This window comes from Ictalurus furcatus, chromosome 27 (assembly GCF_023375685.1).
Source record: "Ictalurus furcatus strain D&B chromosome 27, Billie_1.0, whole genome shotgun sequence".
NCBI lineage: Eukaryota > Metazoa > Chordata > Actinopteri > Siluriformes > Ictaluridae > Ictalurus > Ictalurus furcatus.
The window spans coordinates 8,765,292-8,783,754 of record NC_071281.1 but is presented as its reverse complement, the minus strand read 5'-3'; the positions used below and the strand labels follow the sequence as shown (position 1 = coordinate 8,783,754).

Genomic DNA, 18,463 nt, shown 5'->3' with positions numbered 1-18,463 from the left:
ACTCATCTAACATTTTTGTATAAAGCTATGCCCAAGTCTTCAAATCCAAACACCATTATGGAAGCTATGTAATAGAATTTTAATAAATTTAGCATAAATAATCTGTATTTGAAAATCTATGCTTAAGTGTGATTATATAATAGAATTCAAATGACTAAGCTTCAAACTTTCAATTTATTTATTTATTTTTTTAAATAGTCTATTTAAAACTTATCAATGTTGAATATAAAGATTTGAGCATGTATTTATGGAATAGATTTTGGGTGAGACAGACTTCCATTAATTGTTAGCCATCAGCTTCATAGCTATAATAAAAAATAAATAAAAAAAAAGAAGCAAACAAACACCAAACTACATTTAGGGCAAGTAGAAAAGTGTGTAAACTTTTGCTGAGGCAATTTTTTTCTGGCCAAACCATTTCTTTAAAACACTAGAAACCCATACACCATATTTAGTGCTATTCATTTGCACTGGCACATGCAAAATAAAATGAACCACCACCCTGTGAGCACACGCACCAATTCCACCTGCCTTTCCAAGTGCACCCAAAATCTACATACCAACATCCATACGAGAGCTGGATCTGCTGCTCATTACAACTCAAAGAAAGGGATCTCGAGTCATGTTTGCAAATGGTTTGAAAAAGCACAAATTTATGTCAAATATCTGGTTTGTTAAAACACTAAGACACCAAACCAGGGTACATGTGTGGCTAAAAGATTATTATTTTTTTTTTTTAAAAAGCAATCGAAATCTAATGCATATTTTGAAACTGAGTTTAAAATGCAGAATGTCTTACACAATAATGCAATTTAGAACATTAAAATAAACGGATAAAATTCATGAAGCCATTATTAAAAGCATTTGAAAAACAGGAGCTTTAAAAATGTCCTCAGTTCAGGCTGTTCTGCTGTTGCTGCACGTCATTAATCACTGTCCGGACCGTGCACCGCATCCGTACCCGATCTGGCCCCACCCCCTCTGCGTCCTCTCTTTGCCGGTGTCCTCTCGTCCTCCGTGGAGCTCGTAAGTTTCCTTTTCGCTGGGGTTCGTGGGCTGTTTGTGGAGCTGCTGCTTGGCGTACCAGGCCCATTCCCGTTTCCTCGACGCCTCCGCTTTCCTTCTACAAGGTTGTCTACAGGGAGATCGTGAACTGTTAGCACACACGGGCTCCTTAACCATCAAAAAACATTAACAGCAGTAATTCATGTTTTTTCACTCTCTGCCCAAGAAATCTTTTCTTCAAAAGTAGGGGAAAGAACTATAAGAAGGATGAGGTGGGACACACCGAGGCTGATATCAGATGCCATGTTCTGAGGAGTGGAGGGCTCGTAAGGCCCGAGGCCATAGTGTTCCCTCAGGCGGTTGCCCTGATCCAAAGTGAGAATCACTGCAGTCCTGCTGTACCATGTGCTCTGGCCATCTTTCTCTACGCAGTACAGCAACTCAGCACCTTGACGTTTATATGCCTTCACTATACCTGTCAGCAAAACACACACACAGAAATGTTTAGCCTTCGCGGCTTATTTTACGGTACTTGGGGGAAACACTGAAGTACACTGATGAATGTTTTTTTAGCTAAATCGTCCTCTCGGTTCCCCTCCAGCCTCTTACCAGTGTTAAAGTACTCCTCCTCAGTCAGCGCCGTGACCTCTGTCTCCAGCGGAATGGGATCACACAGCAGGATGTCCTTCCCCTGGGCCTCACACTCCTGATTGTCGTCGAACAGTAGCCGGAAGCGGTTCTCTCCCAGGTCCCGAGTGATGGTCCCCGAGTAGAAAAATGAATTGGACGACCACTTGGCCATCACACGCAGCCCGATGAAGCTACTGCTCCCTGCACTGTTCTCAGGGGACATGGTGTTCAGTGTGTCCAAACGGCCTGAGGGGACACGTGCGTTTGTACGAGCCAGGTGCTCATCTTCAGACGAAGACACGGCCGGGCCATGAGCACCTCCTCCTCTCTGGGCTGACCTTCCACCTCTGAGTGAGAGCAGCAGCAACAATCAGCAAGAGAGATTGTCATAAAGGCAGCAGTGACACATCTGGCTTACTACTAAGAGGGTTTTGGGGACAGAAGGGTTAGTAAGAATTTGAATGAAAGGGTACTAACTTCAAAAGATGTTAAGAGTGAGAGTTTCCATCCACATGTTTTTGTGTATACAGAAGGAACGTTTAATTGAAACACCACCTTATCACAATGTCTTTTTACAGTCGACTAAAGTTAATGTTGTTTAAAAAGACGACAAAATATATTTTAAAATGTTATTTGATTAATTTATTGACATAAATAATAAGTTCTTAAATATGCTGTACAAATAATACTACTACTACTACTACTAATAAATCCAGCACTTCCAGAATGACTATTTTGGAATACCGTTTGATATTAATAAATAGAAAATATTTGATTATAACATTACTTGTTTGTAAGCATATCGGCAGTTCCTATTTCTTTCACTTAACATTTGGATGAAATTCTACCGTTCCCATCATGTTTTAAGAGGCGTTTAAGGATAGAATCATGTACGAAACGAGTCCGTGAGCCCTCACCTGGACAGTGGACCACGTGAGGGGGGTCTTCCTCGACGCCCGTGGCCTCGAGGGGTCAGCGGGGCAGTGAACGGAGAACCCCAAACGCCTGTTAGCTCTAACCCCACTGCCTGTCTACCCCCTCGCCTGGGGCTGAGAACATACATGCACACACACACACAGACGGAGCGGTCAACAGACGCGCCCTCAGCCAGCAAGTGTGTAGTAGCAGCAGTGGGGGAAGTAGCTGTACAGGCCATGAGTGTTCTCTTGAAGTCATGTGTTTACACATTGTGTGTGTGAGAGAGAGGGGGAGAGAGAGAGACTGGAAGAGTTAAGTGCCACTGACAGCTGCATATATGCTTGGGATGTCCATTAACATATCAAAATGAAAAAAAGGAACTGATGTAATTCTGTAGCACTGCTAATTGTAATAGTGAAATATGAATGTGCCACGTCGCATGTTAATTCATCTCTCCTCTGAGGCAAAAATGAACTTGAGTAGCTGTATATATTATACATAATTAAATCCAGGGCATGTACACAACTGTCAGTAGAAAGGAATAGTAGTAGTGAATAGTATGAGTGTTAAGGCGGGGTCACGCGGAGGCCACAAGACAGACACTACAGCAACTCACCTGCCGGTCTTTGCTCCACGGCTGGGAGGCATGACAAAGTCAGCGATCCTGCTGGGAGCTGGACCTCCGCTGCTGGTCCCGCTGGAGCTGAAGTGGGATGCAGTCTTGGACGAAAGCGAGCTCACATCAGCCAGGTCTCCTGAGGTCATGGAGCTTCCTGTACGCGAAGGGGAGACATCGCTGTCCATGACGCAGCGGTCCACCACTGGCTCATCAGACTCCTGGAGAAGAAACAGATTATGATTACATAATCTGAATTTAAGTCAGCTCCTGATATGTTCTCTAATTTCACTGCTGAAACTCTCCTACAGGATGCCTCACCTCAACGACCTTACGGTCCACCTCCCTGCCATCTTCGTAGTACACGTCAGTGATAATGCGAGTGATAGTAGTGCGCACTTCTTGAATGGTACGGACGTGTCTGCGGTGAGAAGGGCCTGACTGTGAGCGGGTTGGAGTGACTGGCTCCCCCTAAAAAAAAAAAAAAGTAATACAAGCGAGCACATCAGTGTTGCCATCTCACTGGTAGCTTTTATTTTGTACAGCTTTGTTAATAACACTTGGTCATCTTAGAAAATCATAGTGACATGTAGAAGAGTTTATTTTAAAGTTTGGCCCAACACTTTGGGTAAAGTGAAATTTGTGCAATTCTTTTTTTTTTTTGGCCACACTGTTCCTTAAAACAAATCTTAACATTAGAATAATTTGCTGAAAAATGAATGAGATTCAGATTTTATAAACTGATCTTTTTTTATTCCATTAACAGTGCGCAAAGTTGACCGTTACTCACAGTATCAGCTCTTCTAGGTTTTGAGCACCGATTTTTTTTTTTTGTGTTCATGTACTCCTCTTTACCCATACCTAGCTACAAAATCAAATGGACTATCAAGCTAATAACAGTTTATTCTGGTTTCAGAAACAAACTAAGTGAAAGTTAAGTTCACAGAGAACACAAAGTGTTTCAGTGGAGTTCTATGGAGTTTACGCTCACTTTACACATCTCTAATGCAGGTGGTGTGTATTGAAACGCTTGTTAAAACAAAAGAACAATGGCTCTGTGTGACAAAAAAACATCACAGAAGCGTGTTCGGTGTAAACTGGCCTGAACAAAGCCAGAAGATGACGCGACACCGAACGATAGCCAAAATACTCAAACATGTATTCACAAACATCACGAAAAGGGGAGCAGTCATGGATATCTGAATATTTGAAGACTTTAAAATCAAGTAACAGAACAATATTTGTCTTCTTATCTTGGTCTTCTTTATTATAAGTAACATACGACACGGTTTGATTAACATGCCAAAAAGTACCATAATTTATTCTTTACCATTTGAAGCACGGTCTATTAAGGAAATTTCAATTTAGTATGCGACTAATGTAGTACATAAATAATCATAATAATCAGCAGAATTATTTGAGAAGAGCTGATTATCTGATCATATTAATCAATAGTGAAGTCTCTTACCCTGCCTGATGGGAGCTGTGGTCCTGAGGCATCAAAGCTGGTCTGCTGGGATGCTGCTCTCTGGGGGGGAAAAAAAACAGAAGAAACAAAATGTTTTAACTCTGTTCATAATTTCCCTCCTAATACAATGTATTCTATGCTGAATGTCTTACTTTGCTTAGAGGACTTGCTGCTGAGGACAAGCCCACGCTGGTTTGCTGAGACATAGCTCTCTGGCCTGGGAGTGACTTGCGAGGTGCCTGTCCAGAAGTGCTGGGAGCTTCATGTTCTTTAGCTGTGGAGGACTGCACCTCAGCCAGAGGTTCTGAGTGCATGACAGTGCCGTTGGTCTGCTGTAATAACTGCTCTGGTGTACCATTACCTACTGCCTCGGGAGACAGATCAGGGCTCTCGCTGCTCGGGAGGGCGGTTTGGCTTAGACGTCTGGTAGTTCAGGGGAGAAAAAGAGATAATGGCAGATGGGTAAGAGCTAAACTGCTTCAATATGGTGGTAGTGTTTAAAACAGGCTAATATTTACAACATTAAAAATAATCTCTGTTGAATCACAAAGTGAAATTATATTTTCCGAATGCCGAGGCAACTACTAAAAGGTCCCAAGAACATCTCTACACCTTAAACCTCAAAGAATGCAAGAATCTATAAATATGCATGAATATGCAAATTGGAAATGGCCCCCATGTCCTTGTGCAATTAAATCTAGTGATGTCATTAATGATGTCCCATGAAGTAATTGGTCTTTTGAACCAATTTTTTCATTTGAATCAAACTTTGCATGCCTTCTATGTAATAATACTAATAATAATAATAATAATAATAATAATAATAATAATTCCTTTGATTTATATAGCGCATTTCTAGGCACTCAAAGCGCTTTACATTGTATGGGGAGAAATCTCAACCACCACCAGTGTGTCATATAATTGGAAAATACTAGAGCTGCAACAATAAATAACCGATAAAATCGATAACAGATTATGAAAATCGTGGTCAATCGAAACTCATTATCGATTAGTTGGTCTGCACACGGCACGAGGCACATTTACTCTGTGTTACTTCTGTTGCGAAAACACTCATCAGAAAAATGGCAGAGAGTACAGACCAAAGTTGTGTCCCAAATGACGTACTACACACCATGCACTCAAGTGTATTAATTTTAGAACAGTGGTACTGTATCAAATGGAACACTAAAGCCGTTTCACTTTCGATGGCATATGACATCAAACACACAATGCGACGCCGTTATCTTTAGCAGAATACCCAGAGTCAACAAAAATTTATTTCTTCAGTTTAATGTCTGGGTAAACGTTACCTTTAATGCCCAAAATGACCACAGGTCACAATCAGACGGAGGCATACTCATCAAGTGACAACCGAAAAAGGTGTGTGACCCAAGTCCTCTAAATGCAGCTATGAAGACTGTAACCTGCAAACTTTACAAAGTGGCGCTTGTGTAGCACGGAAGCACGACAGTGATGCACGAGCACAAACTTATGTTTATATCCAAAATGCTTCACTGTGTGCAAGGGGTCGGGGAAACTGGTGTGAACTGTATAAAAAGGTTTAGTTTAATGCAAGTTTAGTGTCATTATATGGTGCATTTGCGTGCTTGCAGTGTAAAATCTGTCGTTTACTATAACAGGAGCAATCTGTAATTGATCCATTTGTAACGAGGCTGTGTTGAACCTCACTCGCAATGTAGATGCGGTGATAAACTGTGGGAGCACAAGCAAGATCTACAATGTCAAATTAAAACGGTACGATCAAAGTAAACAGAAGAAAAACTATATGCCTAAAGGCAATGACTGATTAGTCAATTAATCGAAAAAAAATAATTGACTAATTAATCGATTATGAAAATAATCGTTAGTTGCAGCCCTAAACAATGCACTACACATCATAATAAAAAATACCTATTTGCCTGAATAAAGCCTGTTAGCTGGCTTAGCACAGTTTGTAGGTTTCAGATTGGTCAAATCCTACAACTGATTCAGTGATATGGACAGTTCAAAGGACTGGCAAGTTCAATAGGAAAACTGAATCCCATTGCTCTCTATCCATGAACCTCAGACTGACTGAGCCTGAAGATGAAAAAATTTTCAACATTGTAATTGAAAGTCTCCATTTTAAGGGGCAAGTTGTCTGCTTTTCTCATGTGCTTACAAGAAGTGGCTCAACTAATGAGAGATAATAAGAGGACTTGTTGAAAATACCCATTAACAGTCCAAAAACTAGAATCATATCTTCCCTTTTCCACGTTTGTCTACGGACTCAGAACCAAGAATAGCCTCCCCAAGGCACATCAGATGGTGTAAGTAGGGCACACACTGTTCCACTGCATACCATCACTCTAAGCAAACAGGGCACTGTGAAACCAATTTAATGGTCTCTAAAAATACCCTGTACCAAGGGAGCTCCATTTATAACCTGTACAAAAACTCCCAAGGTCAGACACACTCTAGACAAAACGAAGAGAATCACAAAGACAACCTGTAGCTTTTCATATCCACATAAACAGTGTTGCAGCATTAATGTCAGTTCTTCGGTCAAATGCCTGAAATGTGCTGATTTTATAAAAGTAAAATAAAAAAAGCAGAGAAATTGAACTGGTGACACGTGTGTGCAGGACAGCAGCAGCACCTGAGTGACAGATCGCTGGGCTCCATCTCTTCTCCCTCCACCTGTAGCTGCCTGTGAACTTCACGAACCCGAGTGAAGATGGATTGAGGGCTGAGATGATGGACACGGAGCAAACAAAAGTGGAGTTAATTACACATCGAAACAGTCACGCATAGATTTGAAGTATAAATAGTTTACTTAAGTAGTACATTTTGGTTAGCAGAACATTGGGTAATAAAAAAATCCCTGAAACACATTAAATGTGTCTAAATTAAAGAATTTTATATCTATTATCTGACTTGTGAAGACCAACAACCATCTGTGTCTTTTGTTTTGAAAGCCTTTTTGTTGAATAGCCCCTTGATGGATAACATAAGGTAAGAGTGTGCAAACTCATGTGGCCAAAGGCAACAATAATTTAAATATAGTCCTACGGCAGGGGGTAAATGACATCCAATTAGTCTAAACAGTTGTGTTACAGATTGGAGATACTACATGTTAAAAATATTGTATAGATCGATAGATAGACAATTAAGGGTGGTATTTAACCCATAAAAGCCCCTCCCATTCATTGCTGACAATTATGGCACCACATGTAAGAGAAATGTCAAGTCCTGAGAAAGAAAGTAATTTCTTTACACAAGAAAGGTCAGGGCTACAAGAAAATTAGTAAAGCATTGCTTTACAAAGCAAAGCAAAAGCAAAAATTCAAAAAGGATGGACTTGTGGCAAGACGGCAAGGCCTTCGACGGAAGTTAACACCTCGAGATGAGTGTTTTGCCCTCAGAAGAGTTGAGGAAAATCGCCATGCAAGTTAATCACAGTTAAAGCTAAAGCTCTAGAAAGTAAAACTGGGGTGACTGTTTCACGTGACACGATGCAACGTTTGCTACAGAGGAGTGACATGCAAAGGTGTCATTCAAGAAAGCAAGCCACCCCTAAAGCCCATGCACAAAAAGCAGCCCGTTTAGTATTTGCCAGGGCTCATGTTGACAAAGGTGAAGAATATTGGGACTCCATACTTTGTTGTGATGAGACAAAGGTCAGTCTTTTTAGAACTGATGGCATCCAAACTGTATGGCGTCGCAAGGGGGAAAGAGTACAATGAGAAATGCAGGGTACCCACAGTAAAGCATGGCGGTGGCAGTGTTCTTCTGTGGGGTTGTACGAGTGCTGCAGGTGTCAGGGAATTGGACTTCATTGATCGCATCATGAATTTACAGATGCACTGCAAAATACTGAAAGAGAAGATGCTACCATCTCTCCGCACCCCGGGTCACCAGGCACTCTTTCAACATGATAATGACCCAAAACATACATACAAGGCCACTGCATTTCTGAGGAAGAATGTGATTCAAGTATGTCCCTGACCTCAACCCTAGGGGGAACACCTATGGGGAGTTCTGAAAAGAAAGGTGGAGCATCATTCTCTATCCAGCATCCAAGCTCTGAAAGAGCTCATTCTCCAAGAATGGAGAAAGATAGATATGGCAGTATGTCACCAACTTGTTCACTCCATGTCCAGAAGAGTTGGTGCTGTTCTTAGAAATCATGGAGGCCATACAAAATATTAGATTTGGTAGAATTTTTTGTAGGGTGTATTCATTTTTGAAACACCTCATTTGAATAAAATGTAGTATTTTCTTATCCTAATGATGTTGGTGACCAATCTTTAATGTTCGTAATAAAAACAAATGTTTGATAAAACCCGGTTTTGTCAAAATTCAGTTAATTGTTTTGGTGTTCACTGAGAAATAGATAAAAATCTTAACTTTCAAAGAGGGTGCACTCATTTCATTTACGCTGAGTAATGTATGGACACATGTTTGATGGATGGATGGATGGATGGATAGGAGAATAATTGTCAGAAGTAAATATTTTACAAGTATTAGAGAACATTTTTGCTGCTTCTCCTAAGGAATGACAGTAATTCTATAGTTGACAGTATATGTCTATTCAATCAAGATAATGTGTTTGTTTTTGTAATCCTTGTTGGTGTTATTTGTCAATCATAAATCTTCCTAATAGGAAACACCACAGGCTGTGCAGGAATAATCAAGGTCTTTTTCAGAAATGTGCCATAGTGACAATGAATCAGCAGCTAGGACAGTGGAAAAATGCCATCCAACCACACACACACACGATGCTTCTCACATAGCAACCACCAGACATTACCTGGTAACAGCCTTGGAAACAGCAGTAGCCTTGGTAACGGAGCCTTCCTCATCTGATAAGGACGGTTCTGGTGAGATATTTGCACACAAAAAAAAAAAGTCAGCGATTGTGAATATGGCTACAATAAAGGCAATTTTTCTCATCCTTAAAGAATGGAGGTGAACATTTCTACATTCATATGGAGTGTTTTTTTGTTATATATATCTAGACCTAATATTTGACAAGAGAGACAGATTTATTAGGTAAAGGAAACAGAAGAGAGAGCAAGTGCTTACTTTGTAGACTGAAACGCTCAGACCCTGAGCTGCCCTCTTCTACAGGGGTCACCACCTTCATTCTAAGACTCAGTTTCCCATCATCCCCCTGAGCTGCCAGTTCCTCTCCTTCTCCACTCTCCTCGACTGAGATCTCACTGGCTGCCATCGTGGTCTCCCTGGTAACGCCGGCCTCTGTCCGCTCACGGAAAGTACTTGTTTCTGCAACATGCAAATAAACATCTGTAATCAACGATATGGCAAGTTACAGAGAGGGGTGTGTAAAACTATCGTCTCCTGAATCTGCCTTCAGAATTTATTTCTATGATGTGCATACAGCTATTCAAATGTCATTCAACAGGGACGCCCACCGATAGGAGTGCTGTGGAGCGGTGTGTTCTTTAATTGTCTGACGTGTGGAGGAGTAGCACTCGCAGCAGGCCCTATCAGCTCTCCTTCTCTGGGAAGCGTGAAGTGGAATGGAAGATCTGCAGAGCAAAAAAGCAAGCCAGTATTTAGATATAGAGGCAGTAGCAGAGCATCAACTTCAACCCTTCATCAATGGCGGTTAAAAGTCTTAAAAGTACTCGGATCTGCAGCATCATACGAAGGATTACAATCTGATGTTGCCAATGCAGTCATGTGCAAAACCTGGCAAACCACTAGGAGAAAATAAGGACACCAAACAAGAAATTTGGTGGGTTTGGTTTCACAGATGTTCCTTCAGTATCAAAAGTAACAAAATTGGTCAAAGACATTAACAGTGACATTAACATTTCTCTTTCTGAAGGTGACACGAATATTATAATAAGATTTACATCCACGGTTTGCTTTTGTATCTACTACACAGCATGTGGCTCATCTCAGCTCTTTAATACTAAACTTTACCGCTCAGCTACATAAACAGTAGGAACTACATCAAACAATTACTACTCTCTTGTTTCCCCTCCACTTTTCGTGCTTTTTGGCACATTTGTTTCCACATGGGTGGGTACAAGTAGAAGGCATGCATCTTACATATCTATCGTTCAACTACAAACTGGAGTGACAAGTCCACAGCCACATACAAACTGGACCAACTGACAACAGTATAACTGACAATACCCAGCTCATCATATCCACAAACAACTAGAACAACAAAAACAACTAGATGCGAATGCCACTGACAGGATGCCTCTGCTGCAAACACATCTAATTCTCCTTGTTACTAATTTGTATGCCTGAAATACTATTAAAATATACCGCAAACATGGAGGAAGCTATTGAAGAAAAACTATTTGTACGACGTTATGATGTTTGACCTTGCTGTGACCTTGACCCCGTTTGGATCAATCGCAAAACTCTAATCAGTTCATCTGCTGGTTACAATAATAATTCTGTATAAATCCTATAAACATCCAACTGCTCATTCTTGACACATCACTCTAACGAGAATCTCAAATGGACAGACAACCTGAAAACATAATGCCTCCACCATCTAGTGGTGGAAGACATAAAAAGAGAAGAGATAGTAAAATAAATTAATAAATTCAGTTTGAATTCATTCTTACTACTGGCTGCATTTTTCAGGTTGTTGATGTCAACTGTTTTGCTTGTGGATCTAGCAATGATTTTCGCCCCAAACTAATTCTGTATTAATCTTACCTCCAGAGCTGTCACTCAGGCTTTTGTTGGCCACATTCAGGACCTGTGATCCTCCACTGGGTGCTCCATCACTAGCCTGTGCTTTACTGGCACCAGCTCTAGAGGCCACCTGCAAATTCTGGCCCGAGCTGTTTGGCTGAGAGCCTGTGACTTTTCTGTCAGGCCCAGATTTCTCCTTCGGGGATCCTTTGACAGGCTGTGAGGAACAACTGAACACCGGTGACTTCTCGACATGTTCTTGCTCCTGGGAGATTCTCTCGCTCTCCTCCAGGACTACGACGCTGAGGCTCTCCTCGTCCTTGCTGCCTGCAGATTGGGCGACTTCGCCGCCATCCTCCGCCTTCGGCTCTGGAGAATTGACCTGGCTCTGAGAAAGTGCTAGGCCGAACCCAGAGCCTTCGGTCCTGCTAGTGCTCTGTACCTCTCCTTCATCCATTCTGTCCTCATCGACATCCTTAGTGTTGCTAAAACTCTCGAGGCGGTGACTTTGAGACACGGGTTGGCTCAGTCTTTGGTCACGTTCAACTCCTTGTTCTTCACCTGGAGGATTCTTGTGAGAGAATATGACGGATTGGGATTGAGACTCAGATGGAACCGGGGTTGTGCTAGTGGGTTTCCCAGCCTGTTCTTTGCTTTGTGAGCAACTACTCAAGGTCAGATCTTTACCCAAACCCCCTTCATCCATCTGCTGTGAGGCCACAGTGTTTGAAGTGCACTGAATCTCCTGAGATTTAGCCACGCTGTCATTTATTTTCCCGTTTTGCCCCTTTGAAGACTGCAAGGACGGCTTTTGAGAGGAACATTCTTCATTTTCTGTAGTTTTCAGATCAGGCTCCTGGGAAATCCCTTGTAAATTAGCAGCTTTATTAAGGCCACAATCCATGCTGCTTTTGTCAGTTTTCTCATTGTGGTGCACAGGGACAGAGTCTCTCTCATCCTCTCCTATAGGCCCCTGTATTTCAATCTGTGTGGCCTGACTGTCATCATCCACAGTGAACACTTGAGTTTTCTTATCAAAAACACTATTTTCACTGTCCAGCTCCAACTGAAAACACGTAGCCACTTGAGAAGGCTGGCAGTCGGCAGGTTTTTTGAATGCTTCCGCTTCGAGGATTGTTGATGGACTTTCTTTAGGTGCTTCCTTTTTCTTCAAAGCCTCTGGACCTTGACTGCAGACCCCAGATTCCAAGGATGGCGTAGGCACAAAAACATCCTATTTGGGATTAATAGCACATGTTAGCGAATGAGAAAAGACAATAGATTTTATGCCATAACATTTCTGAATGTTTCATTCTGGTTGGTTAGTTTGGAGTGTTTAATTTACCGCAGCTCTGACAGTAGTGCTGGCTGTAATTAAAATCACAGGTTTATGTTAATGTTAACTTGTTCTAATATTGTTTCTATAGTTACAACTAATTCACAGGGACTTTTGTGGCAGATGCTCCATATAATCTAAAATAATAATAAATGGATTTGAAAAAAAATTTATTTTATTTTAGAAAAAAAAAAATGTATAATTGTTGACATGGTGATGCTCGGAGCATGCATGGAGACGTTTATTGAACATTTATGGAAGGAGCCTCCAGTGTCAGCATTTTGTAATAGTCAGTATGTTTCCTGCCATGGGAAAAAAACGTGTGGGAACAACTGTCTATAACTGCTATAATAAAAGTGATAACAGGAACTTTTTAATTAACTTTGATTTATTAATGTCACATTAATAAATTAAACATTTTAAAGCATTGGCAAAATTGTTGGGGTATAAGAGGAACTAAACACTTCGGTGGTGTGCTGCTATAGGGAAATAAATCACACCACCACAGCATTGATTATTTTTCTATAACAGCGTGCCAGATCATGTTTTACTCCTATTGTACCACAGCAATTTGCCAATGATTACAATGTGGAAAGGAATAGATGTGCATTCCCGTATTTAACTGTTTTGAAATTCTTACATGTGAAAATTCAGGCTGTGATGGCAAGGACAGGCTTTTCTCCAAGGCAATACTGGGGGAATTCTGGGACACTACATTTGACACTGTGGGCTTTGGGACAGGATCCACATCCATTGGTTCTTCCTGCCCTTTTTGTGCTTGGTCATTTGGGGTCCCAGAGGTGTCCTTTGCTGGTGCTGTAGCCTCGTTAAAATCTGAACAAGATTTATGAGAGGAAAGCGATTAGAGATCAGGTTTATGGAGTTAAATTTGTGCCAAAACTAAACTAAATAAACAGTCTGCTTTGCAAAGGAAAACTCTCCTCTCAAACAAAGCGATTTTCTCACAAATGTGTCGGCACAGATTTTCTCACAAATGCATCTAAACAACTTCCTCTTCCAAACCAACAGATGGTGCTCTCTCTCAATTTACACTAGTCTCCTGGGAAAAGCATTACAACACACATTACACTACACCACAATAGAGAGCAGTAAATAGTTTGTTTTTTTTTACTAAATCCTGAAATACGGTCTGTGATTAACACAAGCTCAAAATATTTTCACGTTTTATTCTATGACGATAGAATGTTACACCAGGAGACTAGTGTTAATTGACAGATAGTGCCATCTATTGGTTTGGAAGAGGAAGTTGCTTAGCTGCATTTGTGAGAAAATCGCTTTCTGTGTGTTTGAGAGTGGAGTTTTCCTTTGCAAAGCAGATTGTGTTTGTTTGCAAAATGGTGTAATTATTTGTTTAGTTTTGGCACAAATTTAACTCCATACAAGTTTTATTATATTTTGTATCTAAACTGTCTTCATATCTGAAGTCTCACCTTGCTCATTCTCCTGTCCTGTTGGTGAATTGGGGACAATATGTGGTGTTTGGCTTACGTTGTCCTGGGTGGCTGCCACAAAATCAACAGACTGCCTAATGCATAAGAAACAAGAGCCACTTAACCTTAGTATTTATCATATATGCTATAGAGAACACTTGAAAAACACTGACTTGACCATGACTCGCATTAGTTTAAGGTGATCTTACTGTGACAGGCTCTCCTGCACCAGTGTTTGTTGGCCAGACAGATGCAGCAGGCGGAGGCTGTGAGCAGGAGTGCACGTTGGATCCTGCTGATGCTGCTCCTGCTGATTCTCAAGCTCTGCTACTGTGCTGTCAACCTTAGAGCCTGGGAAACAGTATATAATTAACAAAAAACCATTTGAAATAAGAACAAGCTAAAAAGCATGTCGATGAAGATACATACTATGTCTACTGAAATGTGTATTTGTTTGCTAAAACTTAATGACAAATGACCCTTGCTGGTCTCAATAAAACACGTCATTTATTTAGTACTTTATTTACACACATCTTTACAGTCTAATTTGTATAAATCTGTGTGTATGTGTGTCCTAAATATGATATTACATCTGAACACTTAATTATAGCAAGCGTTTATTGGAAATACTCTCTAACTGAGGCTGACTCTCTAACATCGGGCATTTAGTGCTTTTAAATAAAATAAAATAAAAATTATTGTTCCTGTGTGAAGATGTGTTGAAGGATCTCAGATCAGCTACGAAATGTAAAATTTAAACTAACAGCTGGAAAAAAAAAAAATTGAAATATTTAAGTGTCTAAAAAAGGTGGGCTCCAAAAGTCAGAACACTAGTGAAACTGCTTCTATTTTGCATTTTTTGTATAATTTAATACAACACTTTTCATTACAAATTATATTACTGACAACAACTTGAGTGAAAAGTAGAATATCTGGCATATTTCCATGAATTTCAGAGTTTCTTAGTATTTGGTTCATCTCCTTTCTTGCTTTAATGACAGTGTGCACTCGAGCTGGCATGGACTCCACAAGTCTGTGCAAAACCTTACGATCCATTTCAGATCAAATCCATCAGAGTGTCGTCTGATCACATGCTTCAACAGAAGAGATAAGGCATGAGGAAAACCTGACCTTTTGTACAAAGCCGTTAACATGGTCACATTTGCTTTCATTTAAATGGATATCTAGAAATAGTGCAGAATGTTGAATATTAAATATTCGAGATATATAACATTTGCTTTTTTGTTTTACTTATTTACAAATTCCAAAATTAATTCTAAATTTACTTCCAATTTTTATAAAAATCCCAGATTTTCAACAGGGTCTCAGGCTTTTGGCCCCAGAGTATATAATACTGCCTTTTTTTTTTTTGATGTTCTTTACTTAAGATAAAGACATTTCTCACCTTTTTTAATGATACAGTAATATAATAAGATGGAATAGAGTGTTACTACTACTGTTCCCTATGACTGTCAGTATCACAACAATATTCAAGGTATTGGGATACTATAGCATTTAAGTAATTAAAACATACATGATAAAATATTATGCTGTACATGCATAAAGGAATTCGGCAGCCCTAGCAACCTTAACTAAAGATACTATGTTCAAGAACATAGCAAGTTTAAAACTACGGTCACTAAATCTAACATTTTTTTTATCCAAGTAATGGGATTGCATAACTGGACTAACCAGCAGACTGATCTCGTTGCACAACATCTGAAATGTTGTTTTGGTCATTCTAAAATGCCTTAACCAAAGTACATTGTCAAAGTTGTTCGATATAATTACCTCCTAGAACTGTCTTGCAGGACTGCATTCCCAAAGAGCAGGCTCCCGCCTCTGAATGCAAAATGACATGACAGTGTTTATTGCGTTTCGTCTGCGCACTCTCAGACACAAGTCATTTATTATATACGGAAAAAAAGGCCCACAGTGGCTTCTCCTACTGCAGAAAATTCCATTTTTCTTTTTGATATTTGGCACCAGTTTATCAGGAAGTGATGCATTTGCTCTCTTCGACTCACTGGATGGAAACGGTGTCTTATTCGCAAATTATTTATTCGATATTCCAGTTTTGCACAGGAGGTAAATTCGTAAGTTTGGATGAAAACATAGCTAATGACTATTCAATGTATCGGCAAGAAAATGTATTCATATCAGAAAGACATCTTATCGATTCTCACCATTCCTCTCTCCGTCAAACATATCATCCTGGGATGACATAACATCCATATCCTCATCTTCTACAGACTCAGAGGCCCGAGAGTGGAGTATGTCCTGGACACTCAGCTCTCTGCCTTCTCTCCTCTGAGGCACCAAGGCACTGCTGGAGCTCACCTCTGGCCTAAAGAAGAGAGAGAGAGAGAGAAAGAGAGAGAGAGAACCTTAAACACAACAAACTGGACATGGTTTCAAACAATTAATTCCATGCATTTCTGATCAGCATCTTACCTTCGAAATCTGTCATCTTGACTGTCTGATTCCCTAGAAGAGCTTTTCAATCCAGCTGAACAACACAGAAAAAGGAAGTTGTGAATCTCAGTAAAGTTAAAGGATAAAGTGGCGCAAGTGAATGTACTGTAGATTTAGAGTTACTTTGGTTGGTTGTTTTCGGGCTGTCTGCTGACCGGAGGTTGGCAGGTGTCACCTCTACGTCCTCGTCACCACTCTCTATATTTTGTGCCTCGACATTTAATCCCTGACTCTCGGACAGCTCCAGGAGTCCAAACTGAGATACTCCTTCTGAACATACACGTAGAAAAAAAAAAAACACAGAACTTTGCTCTGTCCATAAAAACACTATAATCACTACAATAATGTTATGTTGTTGCTTTATTTTTTGAACTCACCTTCGGTTTGTGCACAGTGAGTGGTGGAATCAGCTCCAGACTCCATGTCCTCTTGGTTCCTTCAGTACAAGGAATAACATTAAGATTTGTTGTTTTTTTTTAATTCAGGTTTTATTCCAAGCATTTCTAGTGAAATACCTTTTTGAATTAGGAAGGGAGCAAACTTCAAATACTTGACTATGCTCTGCAGCTGCTGAACACAGATTAGACGGAAAATGGTCTAAAAGGGGGGAAAAAAGATTGTAAACTATGCTAAAATAATAAGTGGCAAATATAAAGACAGATTAACACTCACATACCAGCCTCTATTACACTGTTACACTTTTCAGTCCGGCTGTCACTTTCAGTGCATCTGCCTTTTGAAGGGGAAGCGATCAGTTCCTGGACGACAACAACAACAAAAGTAGCAGAACCTCTTAAATGAACAAGTCAAGGCTAAGAATGCAGTCGTAAGGGACGTGGGAGACCTCACCAGCACCGGGCTGTGGGAGGTGGGCTGGAGGTTAGAGAGGCGGCGGGAGAGCAGGGCACGGTAACTACTATCGGGGTCGTCCTCCAAGGCCACACTGTCAGGCTGGGAGTCTTCGACGATAAGGCAGGGGTTCTCAGTCTGAGGCAGACTCGACTCCAGATCACTTCCACCTGGATCCATGTGGCGGCATCAGGGTCAGCAGGCAACTGCATGTAGAGATTTAAACACAGTGGAGTGAGAGGGGAAAGTGGGCGGGGCACCATGTGGTTCAGTCACGTGGTGCAGTAAGACCCTGGGCCCGGGTCTATAAACACAAAGCATATGTGCAGTATCAGCTTCTGAAAGATCTAACACGTTTCAAACACATGGATTATACATTGTAAATATGTTAAATAAAAATATCCCTTATAAATAAAGGCTAGGTAAAAAAAAAAGTGAATTATTCCTTTAACCGCTTCATTTAGGCAAAACTGGTGCACCGAACTACCCAAAATAAACGAATACAATGCAATCAGTACACTTCCCATGCCTGTTATTTATCCAGATAAGGGCATCAGTAAAATAATTCTTGCATTAAAATAGCTTTTCCAAAATACTGCCACTACTAAACAGACTAAACTCAGCTAACCAGCTAATGCTAACCATCCACGCAGAAATTTAACGCTAGGCAAAATTCCTCCATCTATTGAATAAATTATCCACAAAAAAAATATATATATATATATATACCTTTACTATGCTTGCTGTTTTTAGTCATCTGAACTGAAACCATGTACATTAGTGCAACAAAACATGAATAAACCAGTGCGCGCTGTTTTCCTGGCCAGCTCTCCCTCTCCCTCTCCGTTCACCCCGCTGCAGTTCAGCGGCAGAAGGCCAGAAACGGACACAGGTGATTGGATAAAATCCCTCTAGGAAGCAGCAGAACAAGACCTGTGATTGGCTAAACGAGGAGGGAGAATCCAATCATCGATTAGAAAACCCACTAAGCCCGCCTTACAACAACAACTCCATCGTCGATTGGATTAATTTTTAATGGGTGGGAT

The 18,463-nt window shown here is 40.6% G+C and overlaps 1 protein-coding gene across 4 annotated transcripts in view; it reads right to left on the bottom strand.

The window, feature by feature from the left end:
• Positions 1–18,463, bottom strand: part of tp53bp1 (tumor protein p53 binding protein, 1) — a 21,356-nt gene extending 2,893 nt beyond the window's left edge. The window contains exons 1-25 of one of the 4 annotated variants that reach the window (XM_053616869.1): positions 18,147–18,463; positions 17,418–17,623; positions 17,245–17,326; positions 17,084–17,165; positions 16,946–17,004; positions 16,692–16,838; positions 16,548–16,602; positions 16,280–16,440; positions 15,885–15,935; positions 14,303–14,444; positions 14,094–14,188; positions 13,283–13,476; positions 11,328–12,540; positions 10,055–10,171; positions 9,705–9,905; positions 9,430–9,496; positions 7,276–7,365; positions 4,790–5,060; positions 4,638–4,697; positions 3,491–3,640; positions 3,170–3,390; positions 2,553–2,684; positions 1,615–1,982; positions 1,289–1,480; positions 962–1,135 (exon numbers count right to left, since the gene is read on the bottom strand). In XM_053616869.1, the coding sequence (XP_053472844.1) occupies positions 962–1,135; positions 1,289–1,480; positions 1,615–1,982; positions 2,553–2,684; positions 3,170–3,390; positions 3,491–3,640; positions 4,638–4,697; positions 4,790–5,060; positions 7,276–7,365; positions 9,430–9,496; positions 9,705–9,905; positions 10,055–10,171; positions 11,328–12,540; positions 13,283–13,476; positions 14,094–14,188; positions 14,303–14,444; positions 15,885–15,935; positions 16,280–16,440; positions 16,548–16,602; positions 16,692–16,838; positions 16,946–17,004; positions 17,084–17,165; positions 17,245–17,326; positions 17,418–17,597 (4,504 nt within the window). In that variant the 5' untranslated portion in view covers positions 17,598–17,623; positions 18,147–18,463. The remainder of the gene's footprint in view (positions 1–961; positions 1,136–1,288; positions 1,481–1,614; positions 1,983–2,552; positions 2,685–3,169; positions 3,391–3,490; positions 3,641–4,637; positions 4,698–4,789; positions 5,061–7,275; positions 7,366–9,429; positions 9,497–9,704; positions 9,906–10,054; positions 10,172–11,327; positions 12,541–13,282; positions 13,477–14,093; positions 14,189–14,302; positions 14,445–15,884; positions 15,936–16,279; positions 16,441–16,547; positions 16,603–16,691; positions 16,839–16,945; positions 17,005–17,083; positions 17,166–17,244; positions 17,327–17,417; positions 17,624–18,146) is intronic. The other 3 variants (XM_053616870.1, XM_053616871.1, XM_053616872.1) reach the window with 3 other exon arrangements.